This window comes from Henckelia pumila, chromosome 3 (assembly GCF_033568475.1).
Source record: "Henckelia pumila isolate YLH828 chromosome 3, ASM3356847v2, whole genome shotgun sequence".
Classification (NCBI taxonomy): Eukaryota; Viridiplantae; Streptophyta; class Magnoliopsida; order Lamiales; family Gesneriaceae; genus Henckelia; species Henckelia pumila.
In genome coordinates, this window is record NC_133122.1 from 194,857,285 (window position 1) to 194,877,689 (window position 20,405).

General features: G+C 35.2%; 2 protein-coding genes across 2 annotated transcripts; one reads left to right on the forward strand and one right to left on the reverse strand.

Annotated features, from left to right (window-relative positions):
- The first annotated feature begins 5,740 nt into the window (after window positions 1-5,740).
- LOC140892714 (auxin-responsive protein SAUR71-like) lies at window positions 5,741-6,325 on the forward strand. Its single transcript, XM_073301677.1, has one exon. The coding sequence runs from the start codon at window positions 5,796-5,798 to the stop codon at window positions 6,144-6,146; it is 351 nt and encodes a 116-aa protein (XP_073157778.1). The 5' UTR covers window positions 5,741-5,795; the 3' UTR covers window positions 6,147-6,325.
- Window positions 6,326-11,190: 4,865 nt separating this feature from the next.
- LOC140890936 (nucleolar complex-associated protein 3) lies at window positions 11,191-20,305 on the reverse strand. The gene is made up of 13 exons (XM_073299112.1): window positions 20,085-20,305; window positions 19,798-19,967; window positions 19,549-19,715; window positions 18,717-18,925; window positions 18,505-18,607; window positions 18,191-18,354; window positions 17,701-17,839; window positions 17,016-17,192; window positions 16,815-16,942; window positions 15,922-16,242; window positions 15,056-15,195; window positions 14,867-14,964; window positions 11,191-11,847 (listed from the first exon to the last, which is right to left on the reverse strand). The coding sequence occupies exons 1-13, from the start codon at window positions 20,240-20,242 to the stop codon at window positions 11,371-11,373; spliced, it is 2,451 nt and encodes an 816-aa protein (XP_073155213.1). The 5' UTR covers window positions 20,243-20,305; the 3' UTR covers window positions 11,191-11,370.
- Window positions 20,306-20,405: the final 100 nt, after the last annotated feature.

Genomic DNA, 20,405 nt, shown 5'->3' on the forward strand with positions numbered 1-20,405 from the left:
CTTCACGTCCTATTTTGGATGATCCAGATTTCTCATCTGGAGATGATTCTACGGATCAGAATTTTGAGGTGGTTTCTAGGACAAAAACAGTTGTTGCTGAAAATGTCAAATCAAAGAAAGGAGTTTCATCTAAAGGTGATGATTCTTCTGATGAAATTTATACTGATGTAGCTTCTACTGAGAAAGAGTCGTCTAGTGCTGCTATTGTTGATGATACCACAAAGTCAACCACAGAGGCTCCAGTGTCTACTGATGAGGAAATTTCACTGGCCACTTTCATGGCGAATATTCGGAAAACCAAGGCTAAACCAGTTGCACCTTCACAAGTTCCATCTGATGGTGATAAACCAGATGCTGAAATGTTGCAAGAGTTTGAGAATAACCGGCCCCAGAAGTCTGATAGTTCATCTTCTTCAAGTTCTGAAGAAGAAGACTATGAGGATGCTGCTTCTGATGGTTCTGGAAGTTCTGAGGAACAAGTTGTTGATGACAGTGTTGCCAACACTGATGACAACACTGCTGCTGAATCTGACTCTGATATTGATCCTGCTATGGCATACAATCTTCAGTTTTATTCAAAGGAATCTGCTGATGAATGGGAAGCTCTGTCTGGAAAAGACTGTTGGGAAGAAAGAAATATTGATGAAGTGACCTTCGAAAAGCAGAACTTCGTGACTTTCTTGAAACAACATAATTTATTTTCTACTGTCACCACTGCCGGACCATTTTCAAGAAGAGCTGTGTTAGAATTTTACTGCAATCTGAACATGAAGACTGAAGATGAAGAATCATTTAAGTTTGAAAGAGTGTACATCCGAGGAAAGGTGTATGATTTTACTCCTGTTTTGATCAATGAGCACTACAATACTCCTGACATCGATGACGATGCAGTTACTGAGGATATTGATCAAGTCACTAAGGTGATCACTGGAGGGATGGTTCAAAAATTTCCACTGCACCCAGACAGGTTGTCAGCTGCAAAGCTTACTTCTTTCTTTTTTGTGCTTCACAAAATTGCAATCAGGATTTGGACGTCATCTACCAATACAACAGTGGTAACTAAGCCACAAGCCCTTGCGCTGTTTGCCATTGGAACTCAAGCTCCTTTGAACTTTGGAAATTTGGTGTTTGAAAATATTATGACCTTTCGAGAAGGTGGTTGGAAAGCAACTAAGTTTTCGTTTTCTTCATTGATCTATGGTATGCTGGAATCTCAAGGCTTCACGAAAGAGGATGGTGAAGAATTAATTGGAGGAGATGAGCTTATCAAGATCGCACCTAGTTTGCTGAAAGGAAATATGATGATTGATCTACCATGGACTGGTGCTGTACTCAGTGTCGCCAACACTGAGTCTGTTCCACCCATGACCATTCATAACACTGCTGTGATTATGTTGAATTCTACTGCAATTCGTGCTCAAATAGCTCATGCTGAACTAAAAATTGCACAAGCCAAAGCTGATCTCGAGTACTATGAAGCCTTAATGGCTGAGTACAGGATTAAACTTGGAATACCAGGGCCCTCTGGACAAAAAAAGAGAGTAGAATCAAGTGTTGAGCAAGCTGAAGAGGCAGATGATTAGATGTTGATTAATCATAATTGGTTTTAGGATTTTTTTCTTATCCTTATCTTTTATTTTTGTTATTTTGCTCTAAGTTCGAAATATATTTCTGAGTTGATTAGGTTGTGCTCCTTATTACTCTCTGATATGATATTAAACTATTTGCTACTCTGATCTAGTAAGTGTTGAGAGTTGGTGTTGCCAACACGACCGCACAACACTGTGTTCTGAGATGATTAAATTCAGGAGGAGCTTTAGTGCATAAGATAGGGGGAGTTATTTGCACTTGTTTGTATATTTTATCCAGAAAGGCAAAAAGGGGGAGTTTGAAAGAACATGTTGTGCACATGTCTTTTAAATTATTTTTTTATTGCATTTAAATTTCATATTTATAGTTTTGCCTTTCTTAGAACATGTTTTAAAATTGGTAATATCAGATATATCTTGATTCGAAATATGTGATTTCTGATGATATATTATTTCCATGCTTTGTAGGTTCTTATTTATGGAAACATATTGAAGATTTATTTATAGGAGTGCTTGGACCGATCTGATAACACGACAATCAAGAGAGATGAGAGTGAAACGTAAAGAGCAAAATACATAGAGAAATTACTGAAGAAATTCTAGAGTATTGAAGATCGATCATTGAAGAATTTCTGAAGAGATACTACTGCTATGTTGTGTTGCCGAGTACTATTGGAAACACTGAAGAACACACGAGTGAAATGTTCTTTAGAAAGTGGTTCTTTGGTTTTCGTTTTTCGGTTTAGAACTTCCTATTGATTTATTATTCTAGTTCTTACTAGTTTTTAGGAAGTCATTTATTTTCTCAAACTGTTGAGAAAAGTAATTTTTCGTAAAACAATCACTAGTTGGTTTTTGTAAACTGATTTGATTTTTTAGTGATTATTTCGCCATGAGGCATCGTACAAGTACTTAGTACTTGTGCATAAATATCTGTGTGCTATTTATTTTTTACTGTTGTTTATCTATTCTGCTGCATAGTGTTGTCGTGAAGTGTTGACAATACTGAAAGATAACACACACTCAAAAAATTTTCTAATATTTTTGTGATTTCATACTGTCCAAACCTTACATTTATATATAGATATGTATGCACTACATGATATTAATTAGTTTTACAAAATTCATCTCTTTGTTTCGGACAAAGTTTGGGCACGCTTTTTATATGCACGACAGGTTGTAAGTTGAAGAGGACGATGACACTTTTGGAATAATTTATGGATCCGTCATTATTTTTTTAAAAAAATAAAAACTATTTTCAAATACATTTACAATCACATCAGTTCGAACATCAGAAACAACAAACATAGGAATACAATCCACAAAATTCAATATATTTGTGTGTAAATTTTGATTTTTATAAATATTATAATTTAAAAATAAAAAAAGTTTAGATTTCAGGGTTGTTACGATATCGAACAATTGATATAAAATTTGAACCTCGATATCGACGAGTTAAACCGATGAAATTAATCGCTTTTAATTGATTTTTCTGATTCATCTATTGATTTCAATCCAAGGCCATATGTTAGTTACCTCTTAATGTGGGGAATCTGCAACTGTCAAGATTCTGTAGAACACAATCATTAACAGATTTTCTAGCAATTTTTTTATCCATATATTACTTACTTCCCTCTACAGCTCTACTGTATTATTAATTAAAGTCAAACTCATTAAATTGACTCATTTTTATATGCTGGTGAAGTTCTTCATATTTCAAAAACACAAAACAAATTAATTTTGTGAGTTATATTTTGTATTCTAATTGTGTTTTATTGTAAATATAAGCAGAGTGAATTTATCCGCGAGATCATCGCACAAGAGACTCACTCTTTCAAAAAATATAATTCATATTCTAAAAATTTATACCCATTATTTCACGATTCTTTATTTATCAACATACGTATCACACACACTATATATGTCACAAAATGCTAGCATATACACATGTTAAATAATAGGGAATAATTACATATTTGTAAGACATAAATGGAAGAGATAATTAGCAATCGAAATCCTTTATTTTTAGTCGGATTGAGTGATCCTTTAACGAACCTTTTTCGACGTTGTCTCAAATTATAACCACGCTTTATTTTACTTCTTTTATTTGTTAATGTTTGACAGGTGATATAAAATATATGAAAATTATGGATGTATAATATGAATGATAAAAAAAAAATCAGTCGGATATATGTCATTTATGTGTGTGCGTCAGTGTGTGTCTCATATTACACGAGTAGGATATAATAAATTATCGTTTCGTCCTGTCTTGCTAATTCGTTTTGACAGTTTTAATACCCATAAACACTTTTGCGAGCAAATTGTAGCCTAGAGAATTCTAAAACACACATCAAATTTTGCAAAATAAATATTTTGACGATTTAAAATAGAATGACTTATAGAGTGGTATCACTTCTATACTAATCAAACCGGCCTAGACGATGAATATTCTAAAAGGGACCGGACCGCTACCCGCAAGTGTGTCCATGCACTACTATTTCAATTTGTAGGAAATGGGGAAGAAAATTCCACGCACAAATTGGGAATTAAATTCTTCTTCTTGTTTTTTTTTTAAAAAAAATAATATTTCCGTTCACTATATGGTTGAAAGAATGAACATTTTCCAGGTTAGTTCCCAAGTCAAATTAGGCATTAACTGTTACATTCTTTATATGCGAATACTTTGAAACTAACGAAATTAATTAAAAAATTAATGGCCGATAGAGAGTACGTACTTTGCATATATATTCGAAACAAATATGGATTGAATAACATGTTATGGGATATATAGTGGAGAACATATAAAATATATATTGGAAATATTAAACAATCTGTCGAAAATGTCCGTGTGATATTTTTTTAGAAGTACTAATTATGAAAAGTTAATTTGATCCATATTATGATTGTTTAATAAAGTGAACTAAAATACTAAATTAATTAAGTACATTTTAAAACAAATTCTACATCGAACGAAAATTTGGTAGTTAGTTGTATTATTCAACTGGAGAGAAATAGAGTATGAAATTTACACACTATGACTTAGGGAAATATTAAATGACAAGATCGACTCCCTACTCCGTTAATACCGTGCAATTTCAACTGTATTGTCCTTTCCGTATATCACATTCTTCCTTAATTTATTAATAATTATTTGTGTGTGTGTTACGAATTGACTTGACCGTTCGATTAACATGTACAATGAAAAAGATTATAAATTTGTTTTACAAAATTAACCAATGAGATAATCTCGCATGAGTTTTTATGTAATTATGTGTAAACCAGAAATACACTTTATCGAATTTTAATAAACATTACATTTTTATTTTCAAGAAAACATAACACAATTTCAACCAAAATAGTAAGACAAAATTTTTATGCAATCCAACCGTTCATATAAATTCCACAAAAATACTAATCGGATATCAAAGTTCATGCAAACCATAAAAGTTCGTTACTCGACTCCTTACCTATTCGGTTTTCCGTTGCCCACAGGAATATATGCAAGTTGGTAAATTATGAGGTGACGTGAGAAAAGATTTCTTAACATTGCGGGTTCGATCTTCGCGTTGAGCATATTCCCTGCTGAAATATTGTGTGGTATGCTCTGGGAATTGATCATGTTGCTCCCTCCCCCAGGTCCCTGCCGCTCGTGCACATCCCTCGATTTAACCCCCACTGAACCAATGGACCTTTAACTCATGCAAGATAGAGTCTCCTTCAGCATTCAACCCTTTTTAAAAAAACTAAATGTCCGTTACCCATTCCACCCATTTAACATTATCTTTTCCACTCTACCCGAACAAATTGAATTCATATGAGATATTGTATTATCCTGAATTAATAATTGTCATCTTTACCCTTGACAAATGACACATAACATACATATACATATGTATGCATATATAATTTGTTGGGGTTTAATTTAATAAATATCTAATATCTGTCAAAAAAAATATATATCTAATATAATAAAATTGGATTGATGTTGGAATGATAAAAATGGGGGGCAAAAAGACATTTATTTTGTTTTCCCAATTTCAATATAATCGAATTAATATTTTGATTTTACTTTACCCAAAACAACAAACAATAATTGTACCTGGCAAGTACGCCTACCTGTACCCTTCCCCTCCTATATATCTCTACGCTCCCACACTTCTCTCTCTCTCTCCTCTCCTCATTTCACTCTAACCAAATCTCCCACAGATGAAGAAACTGCTGCGAAAGTTGACCAGAGTCGCCGATTCGTCTCACTACTCTCCGCTTCGGGCGGAGTCTTTGAGGCGGCGGGGCGGAGGCGGCGTTCCGGAGGGGCATTTCCCGGTGTACGTCGGAGAAGAGATGGAGAGGTTCGTGGTGAGCGCGGATTTCCTGAATCACCCGATATTCGTGAGGCTTCTCAACAAATCGGCGCAGGAGTACGGTTACGAGCAGAAAGGAGTCCTCCGGATCCCCTGCCACGTGTTCCTCTTCGAGCGCGTGCTCGAGATTCTCCGCGCCGGCGGAGAGGCGACGGACCTGCCGGAGCTCCTGAACCTGATTCCGGACGAATTGTGACAGTGTTTTTCCGATCAAATTTTTATAAACAGTAATTAAAGGTAACTAATTATATTTAGATCGGTTCTTCTTCTTCTTCTTGTTAAATTTCCCCCCGCCCTCTCCTTGATTTTTTTTTGGTTTGTAAATAATTTGTGAGTGGAGGAAAGAAGAACACCGTGGTTTGTTGTTTAATTTCACTGATTTTTGTGCATTTAGATCCAAAAATGCGTGTAATTTTTTTTTTTTGTTGTTGTTTGAATTTGATAATGAAGAAATAAATGCGAAAGGGGGGAATAAAAACGTAGCATATGAAAGGTATGAAGATATGTTTGGAGACGAAGTCGGTAAGATCTAATGTAACGCCCAGCAGCAAACCATAAATACCAGTTATTCTCCACTGTACGGTCCCCGATATTTTTATTATTTCGTTTTTTTTAAAAAAAATTAAAAAAAAAATTCGATTCAATTTATTTATTAATAAAAATAGAAAAAAAATATCACGCGGAAATTCGTCTCCGGGAAGAGCAAATTGCGCAATTTTTTTGGGAGTTTGTATATTATGAAGTTTGGGATTTCAAATATATACTAGAAATAATGCAGGTGTGCACGTTTTGTTTAATTAATTCGCGCGTGTTTAATTAACTGATGTATTCAATGTGAAAATTTATGAAGAAATTTTTTTTTACCCTCAAAATAAGAGAATAAAACTGTTAGGTGAGTGTACTCAAAAAATTGCTAAATGGGGGTTTTTTTTGGAAGTTAATACAATGAATTACACTTTTAATGTGAAACTATACCTTCTACGATATGATTATAATTGTATGAAAATGGTCCTTTTGTCGAACAAGCGTGTTGGGTTTTATCGCGATGAGATAAAAATTTAATGAGATTTGAAAAAGAATTTCCATTTGATTTGAATGAAATGGCTAAAATTTTCTCATTCGATAAAAAAGTATTGATAGGTATAGATCGCAAAAATATTAAGATTCGTAGTTATTATCAATGACTTTAAATTTAATGAAATTGGAAAAGATATTTATGTATCAAATACTGAAAGAACACGATTCATCAACTCAATCAAATATTAACTTACAATTTTGTGTAATAATTATTGATAATACATCAATCAACTTTTATTGAATGAAAATGATAAACACAGCTTAAAGAAAATGTTTGTGTTTAATTAATAAACGTTTGTGCTCATCTAAATCATCTATTTAATTATTTCCTAGAAAGCAAGCATGTCCCTCGAATTTAGAGAATGCAGAGGTTTTTGTATGTTGAGTATATACTATATATAGACCATTTCTTAAAAAATTAAAAGAAAATATCAAAATTTTATGGTCCAAGTCATATTAATCATATTTCATTTAATGAAAAATCTTATCAGTAGAGCGAAGAATATATAATACGTAGAAAACAGAGTGCGAATAATATCACAATCTTAATAACAATGAAATATAAAACCGAAGAAAATATCATGTAGTATGAAGCAGTTCTGAGGCAATCGATATGATAGCAAATTTTGAGAAAATAAGAGTTTGAGTTCCTGCTCTCTTTCAAAATGGATCCAATAATAAATATATATATTTCATTGTGTTGTATGTTTGGATGAACTACGATCATCGAATTTTCGGCACATCGAAAATTATAATTTATTTCAGTTTTATTAGTTTGAATAAAATACCACAATGTTTGGATAAATTTTAAAATAAATGATTATAAATTTTTTTTTTACAAAATTTACATTATTATTTGAATAGGATGAATGAACGAATTCCGAATCCCGAGGAGAAGAGGACGCTGTTTGTCAAACTGAAAAGGGTATTTTGGTCACGTGAAATGTTACGGAGGGAATATTTGGGGCATCCATATGAATATCTTGTACGGTAATGCTTCGTAAAGTCATGGGTAGGGTCTTGCTTAATAGTCTCGTGGAATAAGTAAACTATTTCATTACATTGTCTTTGTTCGCTTTGATATGCTTTTTATCATTCTATGTCCTACTCAATGTTTAAAAAATGGAATTAAACGGGATTAAACATGAAAGACAATGAAAACGTTAAAATTTGGGTAAAAAAAAAAATGGTCAATTTTATGTTGATCATATTAAACGAGATTAGACTATACATGATTTTTTTAAAAAAAATTATTTATTTTAAAAAATTATATCAATTAAAAAATTTCAAAATAAAAATCATTTTCTTCAAAATCAAAGGAGTATAACACCTGGTCCTATTTCTCTCAAAATTTTTCTCTTCAAAATTCAGTGTTATATGCAAGATTTAAACTTTTTGATGAGGTTTAGTTATAGACACTGCTAAAAATATATTATTTTGAATTTTTTGTGCTTTTAAAAATTTGAGAAATTATGTATTACTAGTGAATTTATTATATATATGTGTATTTAACATATATATTAGCATGAGATAATTAAAATTTTAATAAAAATTTATAACGTTTATTCACGTTATAACTTGTATTAAACAAGTTTAAACTTGTAAAATTTCAAACTTTCGACATTTAGTCACGTTTCATGTTTTTTAGAACCTTGATCCTATCTTTCTTGTTGCTCATACTGACCTTTTTCTTGACACTTTGAGCCAAATTTTTGCTCCTACACAAACCTTGTTACGTGACTTACGTCGGCTTTACATATATATGTGTCGAGATCGATGTTCTGATCTACTAATTCCGTTTTATGTTATTTGGGTGAATGCGATTTGTTTGGATGTTGAATATACATTTCACTAAAGCTACATATAGATGAACACATTTGAGAATTCGTGTGAACAAGTGACATTTGAAAGCTTTCGATCCAATATACATGATATCATGTAGTAAAAAGTAATAAATTTGAAATAAAAGATAATATTTTTTATAGATTGAGTTAGATCGAATCGGAAATTCGTATCACATAATTGACTAATGAGTTTTTGTTTATGAAAATTTTGAACGGCTCGGTATGACCAATTTGTTAATTTGTCATTTGTTCCCTACCAAGTTTTGTTATTTCTAATTTTGCTCTCATTAGTTAATTTATTAAAAAATGCTAGATGTACACCTTGTAATGTACACCTTGGTTTACATCCTTACTTAAAATTTTCCTAATTTTTCTCATTAATTGCAAAATACCCATGATAAGAAATAAATATCTAGTTAATCAAGGAAAGTTTTATAATTAATAAGGAAGAGTGTAAACAAAGGTGTACATCGAGGTGTACATCTAGCATTACTCTTATTTATTATATGACTCTGTCATTTTGATAATTATCATATTGCTAAAATTCTATAACGTATAAAATGCCGATACTATCATGTTCCACGATAAATTACAAAAGTGATTTTAATGAGAAGGTCATTGTTAAAATCACTCTAATCACTTATTTATCAAACACTACCCAACTTTGATTTTTAGATTTTCACATTTGTTTTCAAACACTACCAACTTTTGATTTTTCTTAACTTTTTTATAATCTATAAATTAATCACTTCTACAAAAGCACAATCTATTGCAAACACTCTCTTAATAATTGTAAAAATACTATTTGTGTGGCCTCCAGGCCCCAAAGCGCTATCCGAGTTGATGAAATAGGTGAACGATCGATCTATGATTAGAAGTAATTCGATTTTTCCTATATGTCAACATTTTTTTCGGACAAGTCTGTCACATAAGATTTTTTCGGTGTGGTTTACTTAATTAGCATAATTTAGGTGTTATTGCGTTAGTCCGAAAACTTATCTAATGCACACAAAAAAAATGAGAATGTGAATTCCTACATCGTGTAAAAAATACAATTAGTGTGATAGGTATTAGGTGCATTCGTGGATTAAACCATTAAACAAAAAGCCAAAGCTCCAATTAGATGCGACGTTTTTTTATTTTGTTGTTCCATATAATGTCAGTTTGAAAAAGCGTGGCCTTAATTAACGCAGAAGCCACATGCCAACTACTAATCTTAAATCATTTCTTAATTTAAAGTTTTAAACATATCATTAATGTATTCCAAAATTATAAATACATTTGTTGCGACGTCAAATCTTAAAGTATCTGCTGCGTATCCAACACGTTGCTATGAATCTATGATGCATCCACAATCAATACATAATAATAAAACAAAATACATGGCTTGATTATAACAATAATTACAAACACACAAAAAAAAAAAAAAAACAAACTCCGAAATAATTGTTTAAATGGTTAATTTTGTGGGTCAAGTCGGACTCATAAAAAAAAATATTATTTTATATATCAAAAATATAATTTTTCACTGTATATGTGTTTAGTTGCATATATATTTATAATATTAAATTAGATTTTTCGTCTCACAAAAAAATCTAATTTAATATTATAAATATATCTGCAACTAAACACTATTACGAACAGTTCTTGATAGGATCCACATGCCCCATCTATTTCTCTTTTACCCCGATGGGTGGAATCATGAAATGGTGAGGTGAACATTTGTGAGATGGGAGTAGACATCATCTGCTACCGACAAAAGCGTAACTTTTTACGTTCAAAATTTATCAGAAAGTTCTTTTTTTTGTTTCCAATTATACAAGAGAACATGATCCTGTTGAATTAGGTGAAGAAAAAGCCACGGTGTCTAATGTTTTGTGTTTTTGTGCTAGCAAACTTTGTTGGTTTTGGTAATAACAGAACATGCTTAGGTAAAGAGTCGTTACAACTTAAAACAAAGACATAAGAGCGATGGAATTTATCTTATGTTAGGTACCCAACTTCATTATATTGATGTCTTATCAAGCCACAATAGTCTTTCATATACATGTTATTATGTATGGTGTCCTATCCAGCAAGGCTCTTGAGCATCAATGAAACGACGTCCGCTCATTGGATGTATAATTTTCACATGTTTCATCTTATCCAATAAGAAGACACCGATGAAGTGGTGCTCGTATAAATGAGCACAATAAGTATGTTGCAGCATGCATATATACATATATATATATATATATATATATGATTTCACATTTAACGTTCTCTTTCCTCTCATAGAGTTGTGGAACAAGCAAAAGCTTAACGTATCTTAAGAATAATGCATTGTTATATCCTAAATCACCTGTCATACAAAAAAAAAAAAAGGGTTCAAAACTGTAATTAAACCAGTTCATGTTGAATATGTAAAGTTTAATTCCACTAAAAAGCACACGTATCAAATAATGTCACTGATAAATACAACACTTGCGGCCAAAAAATTGATAGCTGCCTATTAAAGTTTTACCTCGCACGTGACCTCGCTTTCCTCTTCTGCTTTTTATAACTTTCATATAGATTCAAACAGAGTGTTGTTTGGTCCAACTCAGACTTCAGTCTTTCGCTCTCTTCAATGTCACGAAGCAGCAAAAAGTGCTCCGAAAGCTTCTTCCTCACCTCATTCTCGGCAATTGGATCCATCAGGTCATGGTCAAATGCAGATTTAACAGGGATGTGATCGATTGCCTTCCGTTTCTTATTGTTAACTCGTTTTGTATCACCAGAGGGCATGATGGATTTGTTTTCAAGTGATAATTCAGCATAAGCTTGTTGGGGAGAGACGTGATGATAGACCAGGTTATTTGAAGAGCTCATATTTGAGATATTCGAAGACATTGTTGCAACTGCTGGATGGTAATGTTTTGTAAGAAGGTTCAGTTCCCAAAGAACTGAAGCAAGAGCACCACTACGGTTGGGGTCTGTTGCATGAGGTTGATATTTCTGCGGTTAAAACTTCTGTGAGAAACATAAAGTGAGGATAGAACAGGAAAGTGCTGACCCCATGACCCAAAATTAGAGTACACATAACAGCTGTAATACAGAAGCCACTACTGAAACTACACCTATTATTAACCATGTAACTCGCGTAAAATCGCAATGCCATATAGGACAACCAGAGAGGTTGTTGCTCGAAAAAACATCAAATAGAATTAATCTAATGCAGCACATTTTCTCGCTAGCGAAGGCCTTCGGGTAGAGAGTAATTTAGAATTTGTTGATTCAATACCCCGGGGGCTGTGTTAGGCTACTGGTTACTTGGCCACAAAATTTAGATCAAAACACCTAGAATTAATATTGGAAAAACAAACTTGAACAACCCAGAGATAAATCTCTGTACATAAACCCTAGCTAAAGCTAGTATTTCCCTAGCCAAACTGCTAGTTACGATCTTCAAAGAAAGCAACCGAATGAATGAAAAAAAACTCCCTTCCTTGTGCCATTTATCTATTGCCCTGTATAAGACACTCTTGGGCTATTTAGATCTAGGCCCACCATCTATACTCTTCTAAGACTCTTGGGCTCTCTTTAGGTTTGGGCTCAAAAATATTAAAGGCCAAAGCCCATAACTGTATTTGAGTCCCTAACAATACCATCCTCCCCAAAAACAGTCTTGTCCTCAAGACTGAAATTTTGAACCAGCTTGGATAACATAAATTTGTCTGTCCAGGTGGACTCCTCAGTTGAGGAATCTTCCCAGCGTCCCAAAACTTGCAGCTTTTGCTCATGCCTTAGTTGCTTGGTCTGTTGAGTTAAAACCAGAGTGACTCGAGAGCCCGTTGGTAACTGATGCGTATAGATGCCCTCCCCTCCCTTGTCAACCGGTTCTGACCCAAGTTGTTTCCACTTCCCTCTTCCTTGCTCTTTCTTTGTCATCACAGTGGCATCTACCAACCTAAAATTTTTCCCATTTGTCCGGAACACGAAGCTGTCCACCTCGATCACCTCAGTTGCCACTCGTATTTGCAACCCATTACATCTCTTACTCCCTCTATATTGACACCCAGCACCTGCCCATACTCTATCCATGTTTGCTTCATCAAAAGATGACCCCCTTATATGCAAGTTATCCATAGAACTAAAAGTCTCATTCTCAGCCAATGTTTGGTTCCGTATCACTATCATGAAGTCCACCTCATCTATTTTCATTAGGGGCAGTCCACCTCTGCAAGCCTCCGTTCCACTTTCCAATCCGTCGTTTACCCTATTCTCATGCCCATCATCATCCTCGACCCTATTTATGAAGTTTCTGTCAGTGGTCAATCCCAATCTCTGAATCACGTACTTAGAATTATAGGTTTGGCTTGTTCCAATATCTTCCCTTGCAAAAACAGAAATTCTAACAAGCATACTAACTAATATCCCAACAATAAGTAGATATGTACCTCCCACTATTGTCATCTGTTGATCTAGCAACTTGAGGTTGCATTCTACTGGTTTTTTAGTACTTAATTCTTCAACCACAGCCTCTGTCCACCCTTGTTTGGGCAGCTTCTTCTCGACTTCTTTAAAACCTATACGCCTTATTTTTCCTTCTTCAATTTCTTTGTACTGTACCCGATTCTCTGTTCTCAAACTTCTGTCAGTTCCAATAGAGGTTGACCCACTGTCACACGAGCGCGTTCTCTTGAAGATTAAGGTTTGTGAGTTAGCGACTTCTCTCTGATGATCGCGCGGCGATCTACTGATATCCTCCATCTCAGGCCTCAATGCCCAAATCTTTATAGCTGGTCCAGGGGCTTCTGCGTGTCTCCAATTATCAGGTTTGGGCCTAATAGAAAGGCAGCCCATGTTTGTTTCTTCAATAAGAGCCCACTTCTGGGTAGTCCAAACCCTAGGTAGCACAATCTGCAAGCCCACGATCGGCTCCCCTTTCTTGGTTTTTCCTTTTCTGGATCTTTCGTAGTCCAAACCCTAGGTAGCACAATCTGCAAACCCACAATCGGCTCCCCTTTCTTGGTTTTTCCTTTTCTGGATCTTTCTTTTTAAGCCATGGGAATCTTTGGATCATCGATCTGATTGCAACTCTTGGATCGGTCTCTGAGGTGAGTTCCACCACGTTCCCTGAAGCCCAATTGCGGAGTACATCAGTGACGTTGCTGTAGGAGAATTCTGGGCGTCTACTCCTAGATCCAAACTCATCCTTGATGAGCTTCGTGTACTCCACCTTCTCGTGTGTGACTTGTTGGCTCTCTTCCTTCAGATACAGCTCCTTCGATGATTCATGTTGGCCAGAGGGTGGGTCAAGGGACGCATGAGAGCCAGGTTGGTGGCCGGAATCCTTGAATCTATCGGGCAGTAACTTATCCACAAGAGAAGTTATGTAGTCTAGCTTTTTGTGGACGGAATCCATTTCCTCCTGAAGCACCGAGATTGAGTTTTCGAGAATCTCAATCCTGTCGTCCGAACGAGTAGTGGCCATGGTAGGTCGGACCAATAGTTAGGCTACTGGTTACTTGGCCACAAAAATTAGATCAAAACACCTAGAATTAATATTGAAAGAACAAACTTGAACAACCCAGAGATAAATCTCTGTACATAAACCCTAGCTAAAGCTAGTATTTCCCTAGTCAAACTGCTAGTTACGACCTTCAAAGAAAGCAACCGAATGAATGAAAAAAAACTCCCTTCCTTGTGCCATTTATCTATTGCCCTGTATAAGACACTCTTGGGCTATTTAGATCTAGGCCCACCATCTATACTCTTCTAAGACTCTTGGGCTCTCTTTAGGTTTGGGCTCAAAAATATTAAAGGCCAAAGCCCATAACTGTATTTGAGTCCCTAACAGGCTGGGTGGGGTGAGTTTGTAATGATGGATATGTCTATCCGTTAATGGTTAATATACTTAGCTTTAAAAAAAAAAAAAAAATCACCCCAAACTTAAACAGGATAATACCCAGTTTCTGCCTTTTTTCCCAAGAGAGTTTAATTCTACCAGAATAGGAGAAAACAAGGGGCTTACAGCTATTGCACCAGCAACAGAACCACCTCCAGCATCATTTTCCAACAAATTACGGCATTTGACATTTTTTTGAAGAAGAAGTTTTATAGTAACCAAAGCTGAAATTGTTCCAAACAAAGAAGATGACATCACAATATGTCAATTACTTATGAATGATGGTCGATGTATATGTTGACAGTTACAACTAACCAGCCATAGACTCAGCTGATCCAAAGCACAAAGAAAACGTAGCCAAGCGCTTAATGAAGGCTGCGGCCCTTTGCATATCATGTTGTCTATCATCACACAGCATTATTTTTAGAGCTTCAGCAAGAACTTCTCCCTCATCCCTGCGGAAAATTTAAGAACATCAAACAAACGAGAAAGTAGCTTAATAAATTAAAACAAAGAAATTATGCTCCTCCCTCCAAAATCTCCAAAGTCTTTCTCCATCCGACCTTCAGATTAGATGTTGTAAGAAAAAAAAATGAAAACAAGCAAGTGAAAAAGGCCCAGTGCACTGTCAACCCCATAATCAGAAGAACAGTATAATTCACGCGAAAATCATTTCCGGAATAAGATGAAAAAAAGAACTAACAGAGGCAGCCATTGCACAACTAAGAAATAACAGGATAGATAGATGGAAGTGCCTTCACTTGTCATTTGAATTGCCACAAACTCATCTAAAAAACTCTTGAATTATTTTCAGGACTTAAGGAGGCAACAACAATAACATTAAATGGAAAAACTAAGCAAGAACAAAAACAAAATCATTAACACTTGACTGATGATTAAACTTCTTATATGTGTCAATGACACTGCACCCTTTATGGTTTCCAATGGTTTAAATGCCTAAGCTAATAATCATTTAAACTAAAGATGACTACGGTTTCCTTCCATCCCCGGCCTATAACCCTCCTTTACAAAGTTACCTGAAAATGTAACTTGGAAAAGGAAAAAAATAAATAAAAGCAATGAAGGGTGACAATGCGGCAATGCCCAAGGATCAGACAATGTTTTTGTAGCAAGGATGTACAATATAGGTAAATTCAAAGAAAAATATTGCAAGTGTATACCTTCCTGGTCGGTACTCTAGCATCAAATTGTAAAATTGGGTAAAGAAGTCTTGCAGATCAACATTAAGAGCATCTAAATTGTTCCTCATCACTTTGAAAGCAACAATGCAGCAGCGCAGCCTTTCAGAAACCGAAAATTGAAAAGAATTCTTCGATGAATCTCCAATCTTGCTGCTATTTCCAGCAAGTTTTCGCAGAAAATTCATGAGATCGGACATAAAATCCAAATCGATTAGATGAGAAAATTTTCCAATCCCATTCAAACATGGAGCAAGCAAGGGATGGCTCCCAAATCCACCAGGCACCAAAGTAGCCTCTGTTCTGAGAAGCAAAAATATTAACATAAGTAAAACAGCACTCACAATGGCCAAATTATTTGCCCAGTACTTAAAAACAATATAGTGGATAAAACTCTATTCTTGGACTAATAATGTCTGATGTGGTACGCACTGAACTTTCACATATAAAACAGCTCCATTTTAGTAGGTGTGGTAACCCAAACTATGATACATCATACTTGTGGTTTTATATTATTAATACAAAAGTATTATACTTGTACGCAGTATATTTCTCACATCTAAAGGAATTCTATTTTAGGTATTATATCCCCAAATATAACACCAACAATAATGAAAACCAACTAAAATTTGAAGTCGGTCAACTTCACAAGAAGCACAAGAAACATTAAATATGCCACAAGAAACTATTTTAGAAGCAGCTTCCTAAAACTAACAGAAGCATTTACACTTCAAACGTTTCTGTTGTGTCAACTGTAGCAATCTAAATACAAAAATCAGATAATGAAGTATCAAATCTCAATGCGAATAAAAAATTAGCAAGTTATGTACAAAACTGTAGTGGTTGCTACCATGTCTCTGAAAACATATGCTTACACTGGCCGCACAGAATGCTTTAAGATGCGGAAGAATGTTTGAAATAAAGCTGATAGTGTCTCTGATTGCATCCTTCTTTTCTCTTGTGGGTCTTGAGCAAATGAAGCAGCTTTGAAGTCTGCATTAACCTGTCATGATCTCCACATAAAACATAAATGAAAAGAAGCAACAACTTTAAAGTTCCGAGGGGGGATGATATACCTCCTCCCTCGTCTTTGACATTGTCTCCTTCCTGGTCTTTTTCCTTTCATTATCGGGCATCTGATTTGACTCGTCAACTCCCTTTCTTTTCCTAGATTTTTTGCCTTTGGATCTGCTATCAGCATCTGATTTTTCTGGTTTTCCAAGATCCTCGTCAAATGACAGAGACATAAAAACCTAAAGGCAGAATTTCAACTTGTTCATTATCGTAAGAAAAATGATGGTTGTGATCAAATAAAATATGATTCTGTGTTTTCTCAAAATAAGATTTATCTGGCTGAAATATCCACCAGTTTCTTACTCATTTCACTTCTGAACTATTTTAGATGGATACCCCCATAACAAGCACAATATGAAATATTAGTGTTAACAAATCAAAAGGGAAAAAAGCATTAAGGACACAGACATACGAAGATAGTTCTGTCTAAAAACACCTAACTATACATAGCGTTTTCTTGGAAGAAACTCATCCACATGAATTCACGCAAAAGTCAGACGACTTGCTCCACACATATGTTATTTTGAACTTTGAATATCAGAAAGGTGGAGATGAAGATGGTAATTTTTCAACTCCTCATAATTTTGCAAGTTCTACTGCAATGTCAGCAACAAAATATGAACAATGTTACATTGTTAACCACTAAGCAAGACTGTAAATTCCAAAATCATAGAATATATTACTCACTTCAATAGAATCAGGATGTAGCAAGCAGTTGTGAGCTTTTACAAGTTCGGCAATCAATTTAACAGCCTCCACGGTAACCTCACCGCCATGTTTCCCCGCATTTATAAAAAGTGATTTAACAGTTGAGCAGCTAAATTTTCTGCACCAAAGCAAGAGGCACATGCACTTTCAGACAAGGGATTAAGCAATACGTGTGGCATAAAAACTAGGGGGCCAAATGGTGAAATGAAGGCTCACTATAAAGAGGGCAGAACGAGAATCGTATTTTGCATGATCTTTGGAAAACACTACTGCGATATCCATTCGCAGGTGATACTTGAAATCAAATCAATCAGAGATGAATAAGAAAAAATAAGGTTTTTGGCATTCTTTATCAGTTAAAGATGTATCACTGACACTATTCAATGGTAACTTGCAAGATGTGAATGAACATCCCATAATGTTCCATTGTAATGATAACACAGTATTCTACTGCAAAACACTATATTACCTTACAACATCATCTTGAGAGCTTATATTGCTCACAACAGCAGCTAACAAGCTCTCACGAAAGTTAAAATGTGGTACTGCTGCAAGCAAAGTACATAAACAATTAGCAGCCACTCGCTTATAAACACTTTGCTGTTGTAGTGCAACCAACTTCTGAATATATGCCTGACAATAAAACAAGTATTATTTTAGAACACTATATTGGAGTCGGGAGAGGGTGTAAGGGTCTTTGCCTTATAATAAGAAATGCGTTCCTGAGAGTGCAGATGCATGCTGGAAATAGGATGCTAAAAGGAAGGAGGGGTAACATCAAACCTTGAGTGCAGACAACAAAGTAGACTCATAAAACCGCATTTTTTTAACAGCCTTTGAAACCTTCATTTCTTGTTCCTTCTCGGTCGGCAACCGGATCCGGTAGCTGCAGCGGGAGGTGACAAAGCGAGGTTATGATTTATGCATACCAAAATGTAGAAACTATTCACAACAAGATGGTAAAGATGATTCTTAAGAAACTGCAACTTTCTCACCCTGGAATGATGTTTTTGAAAACAGCCAATACAGATTTTAAAGCAAGTACGACAATGACACCATCTCCATCCTTGGAAATTTCCAGCATCTCCTTCAGAGACTTAATATTGGATTCTGGATCTGCAAGTATGGCTGTTCCCAACTCTGCAAGTTTATATTTCTTCATATCTCTGGTTTCTTCAGCGGAAAGATCTTTTTGTACCTCATCCTACACACATTAAGTATTGTCACTATAAACAACGGGAACTTGCTCGTAGTAGATTGTTAGACATGGCTATGATTCCTGTTACTACAGTCGAACAATATTAAATTATTAATGAATCAATCACTTGATCTTAAATCGCAGTGGGGCCTTTATCCTATTCAAACAACATACACTATAACCGACGATGCCTAAGATTACTTAAACAACCGCTAGTGATTACTTATTTAACAGAACATTACATGATAAAGTGTGTGGCAATACAATGTGACCAACAGAAGAAGCGCTTCAGAGTTCAAGCAAAAATTAGTCTAATGATAACATTGAAGGAAAAGGTAACAGTGAATAAAAAAATAATCCCATTGTTTTGCGTAAATATGCATCAAATCAACGGCTTGTGTAGCTCTTCAAGCCTCTGTACTGTCAGGGCTTGAAGTTCAAACTAAAACTAAAGTTCAGTCAGGATACCAAGCACATAGAGAAACAGATACCTTATCCGAAACTAAATGAGATAAAAATCATTTTCAGTCATTTAACTTTTCTATGCAACTTCATTTTGGTAAAACCAAGATGCTGAATATTACTATGTCACTACTGCACAACCGAATGAAAAAAATCTGCTTGCATACCAACACTTCGGCTTGGGGTGCTTGCCACACTTCCTCTTTCGATTGCTTCTTTGCCTCTTTTCTCAATTTCTTAAGCTTCGCACGCTTTTCCGCTTTGGTCAGCTTCAAAACACCAGTAATTTCAGCTTCTTTCGATTCGGCGTCATCCCTTTTCGAATCCTTCTTAACTGTCACTTAAACAGAACGATATAGCAGCAATTTAATCAGCTAAAGTAAGAAAATTCACAAATAATTGAATAGAAAGAGCACCTCTTCGATAGTAGAGTTCTCCATCTAAAGTTTTCACCGGGAGCACGTCAACTGGATCCACCTCGAGTTCACTCTCGTCTTTCTCTTTATTTTTCAATTTCTTCCTCAACCGTTTCTCATACAAAGCCTCTAGAGCTCCCTCATTAGCATCAGCCACCCGTGAAACATGCCTAATTTTTTTTTTGTCAAAACAATATCGAAAACAATTACTAAAAACTAATCAATTTTGTAACCTAACTAAGTAACTCAAAGAGTGATGAATGCACCAAACAACCAGAAATGCGTACTTGGTGATAGAATGCGTGTCTAATTTGGAAACGAAACCAGCGTATTCTAAATTCTCGTTGATGAACTGTAAGTCCTCATCCGAAACTTGGATTTCTTCGTCCGGAACCTCCGGTGGCAGCTCCGGCGGTAGAACTGTCTTCTGCTTTTTCTTCCCCATGTTCGCTGTCGATTATCCACGAATTGGGAAAGGCAATTCAGCGGTAGAATGATTTGAATGGGGCAAAACCCCTAAACCCTACCGAAAAGGGCTACTGATAGTGATAGATAAACCAAGGCCCGTTCGGTCCTCCGGGATCCGGTTCTTGTTGGACTCAATATTG

Excerpts from the sequence above, each read along its gene's own strand:
- LOC140892714 (XM_073301677.1), top strand. The coding sequence starts at position 5,796 with ATGAAGAAACTGCTGCGAAAGTTGACCAGAGTCGCCGATTCGTCTCAC.
- LOC140890936 (XM_073299112.1), bottom strand. The coding sequence starts at position 20,242 with ATGGGGAAGAAAAAGCAGAAGACAGTTCTACCGCCGGAGCTGCCACCG. Across the intron at positions 19,968-20,084 it reads GACACGCATTCTATCACCAA|GCATGTTTCACGGGTGGCTG; the intron begins GTACGCATTTCT and ends AAAAAAAATTAG. Across the intron at positions 17,193-17,700 it reads TACATCCTGATTCTATTGAA|GTTTTTATGTCTCTGTCATT; the intron begins GTGAGTAATATA and ends TTCTGCCTTTAG.